The 15,072-nt window shown below is 39.8% G+C and overlaps 1 protein-coding gene across 5 annotated transcripts in view; it reads left to right on the top strand.

Annotated features, from left to right (window-relative positions):
- Positions 1 to 13,711, top strand: part of LOC110537139 (protein phosphatase 1 regulatory subunit 3B) — a 36,148-nt gene extending 22,437 nt beyond the window's left edge. Inside the window, exons 1-2 of one of the 5 annotated variants that reach the window (XM_036937127.1) lie at positions 8,012 to 8,124; positions 11,457 to 13,711. In XM_036937127.1, coding sequence (XP_036793022.1) covers positions 11,504 to 12,349 — 846 coding nt within the window. In that variant the 5' untranslated portion in view covers positions 8,012 to 8,124; positions 11,457 to 11,503 and the 3' untranslated portion in view covers positions 12,350 to 13,711. The other 4 variants (XM_021622942.2, XM_021622941.2, XM_036937125.1 and 1 more) reach the window with 4 other exon arrangements.
- Positions 13,712 to 15,072: the final 1,361 nt, after the last annotated feature.

Raw genomic sequence — 15,072 nt, 5'->3', positions numbered from 1 at the left:
TTCTGTAAATAATTCAGTAACTTCCTTTATGAACTTATATCAGTAAATTTGAGCGATTCTATAGCAATTGTCAGAATACTTCTATCTCTTTAGAAAATATGGATAGAATAAAAAAAACAAAAATCAGTGTGTAGCTTTTAGCATCTGTCAAACAAAGTCTGTACTAAGCTCGGCGGCTTATTTAAATACTTTCTAGAAACAATTCAGTAAGTTCCTTTATGAACTTATATCAGTAAATTCCAGCGATTCTATAGCAATTGTCAGAATAATTTTAAACTTTAGGCAATATCAACAGGAATGAAAAAAGTGAAAATCAGTGTTTTAGCCCGGCTGCTGTCAATCAAAGTTGCACGGCCATTCGACTACTAAGGTAGCTTTGTCTATCAGCACGTGTGCATAATAGCCCAGTTACGTATCCCAACCTAGCGGTTTACTCCGCGACAAACGTTTCTTTCAATTTAATTTCCCCGGTCTTAAAATCATGGAACGTCAACTCTGGTTCATATGTTTTGTTTGATGTGCAATAGCCACCTCATTCCCGATCTCTGTCTTGTGGAACGCCAAACTTACATAGCCTGTATCTACTCGACTACACCTCTTACATAACCTATTAAATAATACACAGCTTTTTAATAGGGCATTTTTCATGCAGATTCATTCAATCCAACCACACCTCCACAAGACCTATTCGATATTATATGTATCAACAGGAGATTTTACTTGCAGATTCGGTTCATCTATCATTCAACTATAACCACACCTCCACAAGACCTTATTCGATAGTACAGAACGTATCAAAATAGGACATTTTTACTTGCAGATTCGGTTCATCTATCATTCAACTATAACCACACCTTTACGTGTTAAAACACAGCCAATATTTAACGTCACCTCTATACACAACCCAATACATATATAATTAGGACAGTTTTCTATGCAGATTTCAGAACAAATAGGGTCCCTGGAGGAATTTAACACATTGGTCAATCACAATTCACACATTCCTATTAAAATAACTGAGTATAGGCCAATTAATAAAAAAAATAAAAAAATTATTTTTATTTTTATTTTTTAATACAAAACAAGATATATTTAATCAATGCCTTAGGTTCTTGTGTAAAACATTTTTTGGCAACGATTCATACTCACGCCCAGTACTTTCTGATCAAAATTTGGTTTAGGCTATAATACAATATGCAGATTTCGATTTAACAGGCTCTGCTCACCTTATTTAGAGCGCTCCGATCAGATTTCCTGAGGCAAGATGAATGGCTCACTCTTCCGTCTGATTTTTTGAGCCGTGATCAGTCTCGTCCTCTCACACTAACTTATCATAGATCGAATTCAAGAATAACCATCCTCACGCTACCAAGTTCTGTTAGTGTTTAAATACTGGAAAGTTGAGACCAAATCACGGCCGCTGGACAGAGTGGATTTCAGTTGTAACAAAAGACAGTTTTAATGAGTCAAAGATATCTTGTCCTGCAGTTTTACGTGCACGGATCTAGTTCACATAACTCGGCAAGGAGTCAGGTGAAAAAGAGACCTTATACAAAGGTTACATTCATTTTTATACATAGAATAAAGTAGGTGGAGTCTTGTCGTTTCGGTCTTCTGACTGGTCGGAGGGTTGGAGGCGGGCCTTGCTCTAGCCAGAGCGGGCCCCATTGGTGCACAGCAAAAGTCCTTTGCTCTTGGGACCGGCCAGTAGAGGGGGATGAGATGTGTGTTTATACAAGGAGATATTTGTGTGTCTGGAAATCTGATACCGGAGAGCAGAGGGGGTCGTGAAAGAAGAGAACAGAGGGGGTCAGTCTTATGGCTGGGTGTATGTGTTCTTGCGATGGAATGTCTTTGTTTATATGAGCTATGTGTATGAATATTTATATAACAGTCTTCAGGCAAGAGCCCCAGTACCAATGGCTATGCACATTTTACCTACAACAATTTGACACAAAAAAATTGTTGTCCACATTACATTTTTCTCAGCCAGCCACACAAGCAACCAACAGCAAAATAAGAATACCCTTAGTAGAATAGTTTACCTATTCAATTGGTCAGCTTGTTGCATTCTATGAAGAAAATAATATTCTTCTCTCCAGGGATTTGAAAGCCCGGCAAGGGAAATATGCATGCCCAGTCATTGCACAACATTTCTTAATGCAGTTGCGGGGAAAAAACATTTGAAAGCAGTTACTGTTAAAAGAGGAGGATCACAGCTTTCTATGACACCTACATTATTTTTCAACTCCTAAAAATTGAGCGAGCAGCGCCATTTTAACACCAGAGTTGTAAGAAGCAACATGGTTTAGTTGTGTTAAGGCCCTTGGATACACTGGCAATTTTGAGAGGCAATATTGCCTAGCAATGGTTGTTGCTACTATTTTACATTGAAAATGAGTAACTTTTAATATCTGGGGAATCTTGGGATGTGTTCGTAAATTTACTCTGTAGTGCCGGAGTGCCCTTAAAGGGCACTCTGGGCATTTGTAATTCAAAGCATTGTCAGATTGTCCATAAATTCAAAGTATTTCCCCTTCTGAGCGTTCAGAGCACACACTGGATGGTCTGGCTGAGGAGTAGGGTTGATCCAAGCGTTCTGACCTCACAACAGCAGTCAAGCAACCAAGCTAACTGGTCAAGTTGGCTAGCTAGCTACTTCCAGACCATTTTACTCGCCCTAGCAGAGCTGGTTAGTCTGTTTTCATGTTATCTAGAGTGTTGGTGACTGTTTTCACGGAACCCAAACCGGCTGCGTGTGTGCGCCATCGTGCATAAATTTACTTTGTCCCCCCACATCAAACGCGATCAAGACACGCAGGTTAAAATATCAAAACAAACTCTGAACCAATTACATTAACTTCGACAATTAATCCACACATAAAACGGTCAACCAAATCGTTTCTAGTCATCTCTCCTCCTTCCAGGCTTTTTCACCTTTGAACTTATATGGTGATTGGCATCTACACTTTCATAGTACTACCACGACAACCGGCAAAACAGTTAGTCTTTCAATCACCCACGTGGGTATAACCAATGAGAAGATGGCACGTGGGTACCTGCTTCTATAAACCAATGTGGAGATGGGAGAGGCAGGACTTGCAGCGCGATCTGCGTCAGAAATAGGAATGACTTCTATTTTAGCCCTTGGCAACGCAGACGCTCGTTGGCACGCACGAGCAGTGTGGGTGCAATAACTGAATAACATGGATTTCTAAATGTATTTTGGGACGCTCGCACACGCGACGTGCCCAGTCTAGTCATGATGTAACTGTGCTCTTGGCAACAATGTAATGATGTTTTTTTTGCCAACTTTAATGACACCAGTCATATTCGACGGGTGTTGCCTGCGCTCTGGCACACTCAGAAGAGAGTGCTCTGAAATCATAGATAGCATGAGTGAATTTACAAACGCGCCCTTGATCGACAACTCCTCCTTTGTAGGAATCCTCCAATCAGAGCTCAGCTATTGGTCATGTGATGAGTCTGTTGTTTCAAAATATTTAGGAAAATATGGTGACCGTTTTTTGAGCAGTAGCGAGAGAAAATCAACACCCATGTTGGAGTGAAATGTTGGCCATTCACTTCTCATATGTTGCTCCACTACAATATTGAAGTGATAATGCCCTCAAAGACAGTGTTTGTTACCAACATACCAAAATACATATTTTACCAACATATTAAAATACACATTTTCATTAAAAACGTTATTGATTAATGTATTAATACTATTTCATTATTCCACAAGATATAGTCCCAACACAAATCTAGGGTTGCTACCCAAGCCAGCGGGTCGTTCGTTCTATCGGTTCGGTTGGCAGAGACGCGACCCAGTTGTTCAGTCTTTTTGTTCTGTATCTATGGACGCGACCCAGTCGTTCGTTCTAAATGTTCCATTGCCATACTGGCTGGCAACGTTCTTATCCCTTAGCCATAGTTAGCTAGCTAGAACTAACTTACAGTCATGTCAAACAGTGCAGCCAGAATAACAACAAAGTAGCTGCATTTGCGTTTGTCTAAGCTGTTTTCTAATGACATCTATTTGGATACATCCATAACAATGAGCTAATGATGTGCGATTTCACCTGCCGTAGGAAATGTGCTCTCGTCAGGACATTGTTGTTCAGAGGGGCTAGCCAACAACAGAGCTAACACAATAACTTCAAACTGAAGCTGGAAAGAGCCTACTAGCTGCACTTCGTTTCGTTTGACCTGTTTTCTATTGATAGTCCTTTGTATATATATCCATAAAAAATATGCTGATTCATGATTTTGATTGGCTGAGAAAAGCTGCCTGCCTGTCTCATCCCGACTCCCTACACATTCCACATTACTATAGGACAGCTAGAGATCGAATTTGAATATTGAAATAATGTTGCAAATATCGGAGAGACAGGCAGCAAGGTTTATACAAATCTCTGATGTTGAAAACTAAATGTTACTCTGAACGAAATGTGAGATAATGAATAGATGCTTTTTATAGTGGAGATCAAGTTTATATATTCCCTGGCTGGGCTGATGAGATAGTAGATTGCGCAGTTAGATGGAACAGAGTAAATAGGCATATAATGGCATAGATTTAGCCTGTGGTAACTTGTAGAATAGACACTGGCTAGAATGCGGTTGTAAACCAATCAACACTCAGGATTAGACCCACCCTTTGTGTAATATATCATAATACGTTAATAAATACATACTGTGTCCAAGGTGGCGCTCATGCTAATTGATTAGCATGCTAACCGCAACCCATGCTAAGTCAATGGGACAAACAGGCTAATTCGCTAGCTAGCTAGCCATGAAGATTTTACATGTTGTTTTCGTTTTAGATTGTTTTTTGGATGTTTAACTAGCCGGCTAGCTTTATGAATACCATTTACACTTCATAGCTTAGAATTGAGAGTAAAAATGTGTCTAAATCTAGTTATCCTTATGTCTGCATTGCCATGGACTTGACTGGCAGTAGGTTGAGTGGTTGCCCAAAGCAGGGGTAAAACCAATTCTTTGCTTGTACTGTATGTTAGTTAATAAACTCAACTGGCAAAAAGTGCTCTTCACTGACGAGCCACGGTTTTGTCTCACCAGGGGTGATGGTCGGATTCGCGTTTATAGTCGAAGGAATGAGCGTTACACCGAGGCCTGTACTCTGGAGCGGGATCGATTTGGAGGTGGAGGGTCCATCATGGTCTGGGGCGGTGTGTCACAGCATCATCGGACTGAGCTTGTTGTCATTGCAGGCAATCTCAACACTGCGTTACAGGGAAGACATCCTCCTAAGTACAGGGAATCCTGATGTAAACTGGATATTTTTCCTCCATTGGAAATAGATCCAATTATAATACTGTCCTACCTTAGTTTGTAAAGCGGGACAACAAAGATTACTCAATTAGAAAATGTAAACATAATATTGTCAACTTTTTTATTTATTTTGTTTTACAAGTACATAGTATGCATGTTTACATCACAATTTGGCACAGTGCATTAGTTATGACAGTTTTATAACCTTAACATTAAAACATTAAAAAAAGCTATGTCACTGATCTTACCATGTGCTTTTTTTCTTACCATGTGCTTTGATGAACTTCCAGTTTGAAGCTTGCTCCTCCCCCCTATATGATGTCAGACCAATGAAGTGATGTGATTTTGATCATGTAGTTTCTCTGCAAGGGCTTAGTGACAATGGGCTTGTTTGAGTGGTAAGGCTGAAGCAACCGACTGCGGGATGGAAGTCAGGGAGGTGCATCCATTACAGCAGAAAGTGGGACACTGATGTGGTTTTCCAACAGCAAGGCTCAGTGCAACATGTCAGTGTTGCGATTGTTTATACACGTTTTTCTTTGTATTGTCAAAATAAACACGTCTCTAACCCCTATATCACACACTAACAAACTGTAAATAAATGTGTGTACATTTTACCATCAGTAGCGGAGGTGCATAAAGATGGTGGCCTTAATGCACTTACCACAAATTCCTTGTTTTGCTAATTTCGCTGTATCGTACAATGCTCTTTTTTTTGTATGGTTATTAGCAAAGCACACATGATCCCAATTTTAGCTTCAAGACCCCAGCAATTTGAAAAAAACTAAAAAGTTGATTTATTGGCACAATGAAGCATAGTGTGCGCCGATAGTGCAATGACATATCTGAATTCTGGTATCGTTACGCACAATTGCCACTAATGAGAGAGAGCCTCAAATATCACATTCATTTGTATACATGAATGCCAAAGTTGGTTCCTGTTTCAGCCACTTCTTTGGTCACGTTTGCGGAGATCAAATAAAAACAGCCTAATGATTGGTTGAAAGGGGTATGGTAGTAGTTTATAGGCGCACAGGTTTGTGTCAAGAACGCTGCTGGGTGTTTCACGCTCAATAGTTTCCTGTGTGTATCAAGAATGGTCCACCACCCAAAGGACATCCAGCCAATTTGACACAACTGTGGTAAGCAGTCAACATGGGCCAGTATCCCTGTGGAATGCTTTTGACACCTTGTAGAGTTCATGCCCCGACAAATTGAGGCTGTTCTGAGGACAAACGAGGGGTGGGGTTCAACTCAATATTAGGAAGGTATTCTTAATGTTTTGTACACTCAGTGTATATTTACAGTTTGTAAGTGTGTGATATGGGGTTTGGAGACGTGTTTATTTGGACATTACAAATATGTTGTTTTTTTAAACAATGGCAACACTGCCATGTTGCACAGAGTCTTGCTGTTGGTAAACCACAATAGTGTCCAACTCTCAGCTGTCGCAGATGCACCTCCCCCAACTTCACTTCTTGACCTGTCGTCTACTTTTCGTCTAGCCTTACTGCTCAAACACACCCAATGTAACACAGATCGGGTTTAACAGGTTTAAAAGCATTCAATACATGTTTTTGGGGGACAATCAAGTCATATATTGCCAACTAACAACAAAATAAATTGTAGTGTTTGATCTGGGACTAGGTAATGACTAGCCCATTGGTGTAAATGCAGATGGGCAACCCTCTCCTTCAGCCTTTTTATTTATAGCCACTGATTAGTAGGGCTGGAAATTGCCAGAGACCTCACGATACGATGTTATCTCAGGTGCCGATACAATATGTATTGCAATTATTCAGATTCTGTCACACCCCCACCTGCTCTCCTATCCGCTCACCCTCTCCAGCGCTGTCTACTAACCACCGGTTCTGGCAACTGATTATGCACACCTGCTCCCCATTAATACGCACACCTGGACTTCATCATCACCTTGATTACCTTCCCTTTATTTAGCCTCAGTCATCAGGTGGTATTGGTTTGCTTTCATGTTCAGTATGCATCCCTTGTTATGTTCATTTTCCTGTCATCATTGTTATTAAACGCTTCTTCTGCACCTGCTTCCTGACTCCCTTCGTGTATGTGACAGATTGTATATGTATTGTGATTCGATACTGCGATTTGATGTTCCAAACATATTGCTCACGAAATGTCTGCTGCAGCGAGACGTGAAAAATCGTTTTGATCAGTAATGGAACTAAAAGAGCTGACTATTTAAAAACATAAAAAATATCAGAGTCCTGGAGCAGATACAGCCGACTAGCGCTAGCTAACACTACCTATTTTTACAAATCGATACTAGCGGAGTCCAAGTAGCGATATAATATCATCCAAAATAATACTGCAATATGGAGCGGCAAGTAGCCTAGAGCGTTGGACTTGTAACCAAAAGGTTGCAAGATTGAATCCCCGAGCTGACAAGGTAAAAATGTCGTTCTGCCCAAGACAGTTAACCCAGTGTTCATAGGCCGTCATTGAAAATAAACGTTTGTTTTTAACTAACTTGCCTAGTTAAATGAAGGTAAAATAAAAACTAAAATAAACATGTAACTATTGATTTCCCCCTTCACTACTGACGATCAGTTGGGCTACAGGTGATAATGCTTATTGCAAAACAGCATAATCTGATATGGACCAATATGTTATTTGGTGTAATGCTATTATATTGAGATGTTTTTTTTCTCATTCATTTTGGAGTAGAATGTCCTTTGAAAAAGTCACCGGAACTGACGGTCTCACAGTCGTTCTACAAAACCATATATCCACTGTCTCGAACGTGCCCCATCATTCACCGAGCATTCCTTCACGGCCTACTGTGATTGGTTACAGGTACACGTTCACGTGAAACAAGCATGTTTTCTTTTATTTATATACCCTATGAACCCAGTATGGCGTTTAAAGCAACGAGCCGGTGGCATGACTAAAACTGGGTACAGTTCGTGAAGTTGCGACAGGTAATTGATTTGTAGCAATTATAGTGTAACATTGCTGCAAAAGTGATCTCTATACCTACATTGTAGCCCACATATAAACGACACGGCAGAGGAGCTTTTACCGCTGATGACCGTGCAATGGTGATTTCTGACTGGTAGACGTACCCTATCGCTTAATTAATTGCAAATATTTCTAACAAACTGCACAAGGTAAGTTTGTTTCTTGACTGAATAAAAATATAACTTGTGTTAGTTACTAACCACTCCAGTTTGCAGTGGTTAATAACCTAGCCTATAACATTAAGTTCCGTTTTTGTTCCATATTCAAAGAAGCTGAAACCAGCGGTATATTCATTACGGAAACCGTTTAAGAACCAAACTGAGCAAAACTCGAACTTCTATTGGACAAGTTCATTTAGCTCCGTCCCCGCTTCGTTCCTTAGGTTCCGTTTAAGACACGTTTTGCAACCGAATGGGCGGAATGAATATACCCCTGAAATAATAGCGCTGAAAACCTATCTAAATCTGGCGTAATACTAAATACAGGACAACATGTGCGTAACACTGAGTAAATAATGGCCATATCGGTAGCATTACTGTTTTGAAATCCATGTAAGGGGTTAAAGTTTAGTAGTGTAGCCAAATAAATCTGTCAGATATAAGCTTTCGAGAACCCATGGGGGCATACAGCCAGCCCTATACAAGGAGCTAGCCAGAATAGGTTCGACCTGTGTATTCAGCAGTAAGTACAGCTGGAGAACCCCACAGGTCGGAACGCACTGACTATCAAATCGAAGATTATTAAAATACTAGCTACTAGTTTTTAATAAAACATTTTTTTGTCCTCATACTATGTAACAGAAGCCACAGCAGCCATTTTCATGTTGGTGACGGCACGTAACATCGCTTTGAAACACAATGTATAGTCCAAGGGGGCGTGTTACTCTTATCAATCCAATTATAGAATATGATCGTTCAAATTGAATAATATTAGTATGTTTAAATATCAAAATGTTCAGACGCACTCGTAAAAGTATTTCACTATTTAAAATGTTTACTTTAAAAAAATGTAATACCATGTAAAATTGTTTTTAATAACGTTTTCCCAAATGTTCTAATTTACCTTGTATTTTGAAAAATGTAAGTTGAAATATTGGTGCACTTAGGAAAACTGAGTGATTTCTAAAATGGTTCAAGTGGACGCTAATATTACAGTGCAGGACAGAGACCCAGTTCATCCACAGTAGTAAATGAATGTGGGCATTTGAGGTGAAATCTCTCACAGGTGCCCCAGAGCAGACAGGACAGCGGGTAAAGGAGAGTGCTGTGAGTCAAGGACTGGGGCCTTTTGTGGGTGAGGTTTGTCACTGTTCACACACACCGTTTCTCCCTGCAACTTCAGACTATAGGTATAATCTTCTAATGGCCATGAGCACAACCAAGTGAAGAAACTGTTGGCTCTGTCACTGACATGCAAGGAGACCTAGGATTGAGTCCACGTCAGCCTGCACTCTGAATTTGCTAAAACGCTCTGCTGCCGTAGTCTTAAGTGAACACTAGCGTTGTGCCGATCTCCTCGTTATCGTATCCGTTTTATCACAGTTGATACTCGTAATCGGTTTTACTTGTGATCGGAAAACCCGGAAGTGCGCTGTAAATGCTGGTGAAGCCTATCACTCAGAGCGCATCTTTGTTCCTTCACACACATTGTTCAAAGGTAAACAATGTGGACAGACAAAGTAGACATACTAAACAACTCCAAGTAGTATGACAAAAACAACCATATAGCTAATGCAAAGTTTACAGGAACTACAGTGCATTAGGAAAGTATTCAGACCCCTTCACTTTTTCCACATTTTGTTACGTTACAGCCTTATTCTAAAATTGATTAATTGAAAAACATCGCCACAACATGATGCTGCCACCACCATACTTCACTGTAGGGATGGTATTGGCCAGGTGATGTCTGATTTCCTCCAGACGTGAAGCTTGGCATTCAGGCCAAAAAGTTCAAGCTTGGTCCCTACAGACCAGAGAACTTGAGCTCTGTCAGTGGCCATCAGGTTCTTGGTCACATTCCTGACCAAGGCCCTTCTCCACTGATTGATCAGTTTGGCTGGGCGGCCAGCTCTAGGAAGAGTCGTGATGGTTCCAAACTTCTTCAATTTAAGAATGATGGAGGCCACTGTTCTTGGGGACCTTCAATGCTGCAGAGATGTTTTGTTACCCTTCCCCGCATCTGTGCCGCGACACAATCATGTCTCATAGCTCCACAGACAATTCATTCGACCTCATTGCTTGGTTTTGGCTCTGACCTGCACTGTCAACTATGGGACCTTAAATGGACAGGTGTGCCTTTCCAAATCGTGTCCAATCATTTGAATTTAATACAGGTGGACTCCAAACAAGTTGTAGAAACATTTCAAGGATGATCAATGGAAACAAGATGCACCTGAGCTCAATTTCGAGTCTCATAGCAAAGAGTTTAATTACTTTTGTAAAAAAAAAAAGGTATTTGTTATTTTTTTAAATAAATGTGTTAACATTTCTAAACCAATTTTCGCTTTGTTATTATGGGGTATTGTCTGTAGATTGAGGGGGAAAACAATTTAATCCATTTTAGAATAAGGTTGTAACGTAACAAAATGTGGAAAAGGTGAACTTTCCCGAATGCAATGTATGCTGCCTAGTCAGATATCAGAGGACTCATGACGGTGCTGCTGCTTCACCACCAAGACAAGACTAGCCAATCAAATGTGTCAAGTACATGAAATGTAGGTATGGAGACAACAAATTAATTGATTGTTTGAGAAAAATACAAACAGCATTTCAGAAGGCTATAAATGATCACCTTCCCTTTTTTCAAATGACTACAAATAGTAAAGGCATGATTATTCACCTTGAAAAGGAAGGTTAGAGAATACCTTTTGGTAACTTCAAAATTGATCTTATACAACATACAACCAGAGGCATGTGATGGCTGTACATAAATCGGGACCTCTGTCAGCAGCTGAAATAAGCTATTTCCTTTAATGAAAGTCAGACGCTATGTTTCTGTGACCACACATGTAGCCTACTGTTGCATAATGTTTTGTGTGCAAATTTAGCAAGTATACTGTATGCATTTCACTAGAGAATTTGTTCTCTGGCAAACATTGTTTGAAGTAACTTGTCGAATGACAATTGTTTCACCACAACTTTCTGGTATGTTTTTTTTTCTTCCCTTAGTGCATTTGGCCTTTTTCCTCAAGTCTACCAGGCTGATTGAATTTGCCATGCCGCTCTACCTGTCGAACGATGACTTCTGCTACAGGACCCCAAAATCACTGAAACCACTACGACCCTGTCTGAACCCTTGCCTGAGGTTCAAATCCTCTGCTTCTCCTAAACAGATTAAATCAGAGGGCGCTATTCATGAGGAGAATGGGAAACCCAAAAGGCGAGTGTCCTTTGCCGACCACAATGGCCTGGCCCTCACCAAGGTGAAGGTTTATTCCCTGTTCGACGATGCCATTGACATTCCACTCAACATCACAGATCTGTTCAGCACTGCGCTCAAATTAACAGATGAGGACAGACTGGTGCTGGATTTCACCCAGCCCTCTTCTGACTACCTGCTCTTCCGCCAGCGTTTGGAGACCGAGCTTGTCTGCTTGGAAAACTGCATGTTGAAAAAGAGGGCATTGGCTGGAACTGTGAAGGTAAAAAACCTGTCCTTCGAGAAGTCTCTAAAGGTGCGTTTGACCTTTGACACCTGGAAAAGCTACACCGACTTGGAGTGCCATTATGTCAAGGACACATACACGGGCTCGGACCGTGATACCTTCTCCTTTGAGGTTTCCCTTCCAGCTGCACTGATACCACACGAGAAGGTAGAGTTTGCCATCTGCTATGAAGTCAATGGGCAGACATACTGGGACAGCAACCAGGGCCAGAACTACAGGATTATCCGGTCTGCTCTGAAGAGTGATGGCCAGGGTAGCTTCAGCAGTACCCAGCAGATGCAATCCTTTGATTTGGGAATTCACTTCGATCACTACGGTAGTCCCAGGTGCTCCCATGGGATCTGCCCAGAGTGGCCAAGATATTCAGGATATGAGGAGATTCGACCTTACTACTGAAAAAAAAAAAGTCATTCTTAAAGGAATACTTCAGGATTTTGGCAAGAAGAGTCGTGTTAACTCGTAGATACCATTTGTCTCTTCGTGCAGTTTGAAGGAAGTTGCTAGCTAGCGCAATTGCTAACTAGTGTTAGCCCAATGACTGGAAGTCTTACGCGTATCTGCTAGCAGATACCCATAGACTTTGTCACTGTGCTAATGCTAGTTAGCATTGGCTCGCAAAACTACCTCTAACTTCCTTCATACTGGACACAGACATAAAAATGGCTCTGGGGAAGTAGATAATGGGCCTCATTGCCAAAATCCCAAAATATCCTTTTAGAGTGTGTTTTTGTTCAAAGGGCTGTTCCAGATCAGTTGTGAAAATGTTTAATTTCTTTTAAAATTCACTCAACAGGAGGCCAGTCTTACCATGCTCGGTGGAACAAAAGCAATAAGAAAAAGAAAGGGAGTGTTATAAGGATATTTAGGTTTTTGGATGGGGGCTATATACTCTGTGGATGATCATATTTTCAATGCTTAGACGGGACATTTTACTGATTGCATGACCGGTTTAATAAACAGAAATTTCTCAGTGTAGGTCTTTACTGGACCATCTATCTTTTGTAACTGTTCTATGTGTTGAGATGAGCCATTGTTGACTCAACAGGAAAATTACACTAACTGGTAACACTAATTAATATAATATCAATGTAGCCTATTGAATATGAAATATATTTTTTATCACAAAAAAGAAACAAAACAAGAGATTATGCTTAACAACTATCTCATGAAAGAGAAAAGAGCTATGGCTGATCTAGTTCAAAAAACAACTACTTGTATAGCTTTTCACTTATGATGATCTGTGTGATGCACATAACATGTATAAATGTCTGAATAATTGGAAGAACAGTGTTTCTAATTATGGATGTCAAACTCTGTGATTTTAAATAATCTATTTGGAAACCAAATGTCCATGTCCTCTCAGGTCACATTTCTTGAGTTCTTTAATTTTATGTCTGTTAAGTAATAGACCTCAGAATTGGAAAGGGGCCTTCAAGTCACTTCAGGATTTGCACCATACGTTTGTACAAAGTTCATTCTGGTGTGGTTGTGTTATTAATTCCTTCCATTTTTAAAGGAGGGAATGGTAGGAATTAATTTGGGAGTCAACTTAAGAAATGCACATTTGTCTGCTCATGTTTTCATTTACTCCAATTGAAATGTTTTACTGTGTTCACTATGCTGCTTGATGTAAATGTCATTGGATATGTTTTTAAAAACAAGTATTAGGATGGATTTTGTAGGTCAGATATTTTATCTTTTTAAGATGCTGTATTATATTGATTTTGAAAATGTGAAATAAATGTTCAGAGATCAATAATATTTTGTTAGTTTAAACTCTTTGAAGTACAGAGGTGGTATTATTGCTGTGGGTAATATGAAAAGCTTTATGATTACAAATCGCTAAATGATAACGGGTATCCTTTGAAGCAACCTATATCTATCTACTCAGGGTTTTCTAAAACTATCCAGCTTCAGTTAGCTTCACATTCCAGCTCAGGCATCATCCGTAATACGACAGTGGATATTGCTTGTCCGCCTGACGCTAACTCAAGCAGGCTTGTAACTGCGCATGCATGTAGCACATGGCTACAAGTATGGGTAAATACATATGTGGAGTTTCTGAAAGTGGGTGTGTCAACAAGTAGGAGGATCAACAGCGATAGGCATTATACCAGCGCTCTGTAATTAGACGGTTTTTATTGAGGGTGTTTTTAGTTTAACACGTTTTTATTGGTCAGTTCCCAACTGAAACAAGACTGGGAGATCTAAAAGACACTTGATAGAGAATCATACTGTGCCATTTATTAACAAAACACACAAACACCTCACTTAGTCTTAATAGTAATGTTGATGTCAGTTATTAGTCTACCGGTTTATAATTTATTCATTTTTATATCAGATCAAGAATAGACTGAGTTTCAGAAGAAAGGTCTTTGTTTCTGGCCATTTTGAGCCTGTAATTGAACCCACAAATGCTGACGCTCCAGATAATCACCTAGTCTAAAGAAGGCTGGTTTTATTGCTTCTTTAATCAGACCGACAGTTTTCAGCTGTGCTAATTTAATTGCAAAAGGGTTTTCTAATGATCAATTAGCTAATCCAAGCTTATTTTAAAAGGCTAACACAATATGCCATTGGAACACAGGAGTGATGGTTGCTGATAATGGGCCTCTGTACGCCAATAAAATATTCCATAAAAAAAGGGTTTTTCTATATTTTTACTATTTTCTACATTGGAGAATAATAGTGAAGACATTAATACTATGAAATAATGCAAATGGAATCATGTAGTAACCAAAAAGGGTTCAAATCCAAATATATTTGAGATTCTCCAAAGTAGCCACCCTTTGCCTTGATGGCAGCTTTGCACACTCATGGCATTCTTTCAACCAGATTCATGAGATAGTCACCTGGAAAGTGTTTCAATTAACAGGTGTGCCTTGTTAAAAGGACATTAGTGGAATGTATTTCCTTAATGCGTTTGGGCCAATCAGTTGTGTTGTGACAAGGTAGGGGTGGTATACAGAAGGTAGCCCTATTTGGTAAAAGGCCAAGTCCATATGCAAAAACAGCTCAAATAAGCAAAGAGAAACAACAGTCCATTACTTTTAAGACATGGTCAGTCAATATGAAACATTTCAAGAACTTTGAAAGTTTCTTCAAGTGCAGTTGCAAAA

The sequence above is a fragment of the Oncorhynchus mykiss genome, chromosome 12, assembly GCF_013265735.2.
Source record: "Oncorhynchus mykiss isolate Arlee chromosome 12, USDA_OmykA_1.1, whole genome shotgun sequence".
NCBI classification, from domain to species: Eukaryota; Metazoa; Chordata; class Actinopteri; order Salmoniformes; family Salmonidae; genus Oncorhynchus; species Oncorhynchus mykiss.
Note: the sequence above shows the minus strand (reverse complement) of the source record. Positions and strands in the feature narration are given on the sequence as shown.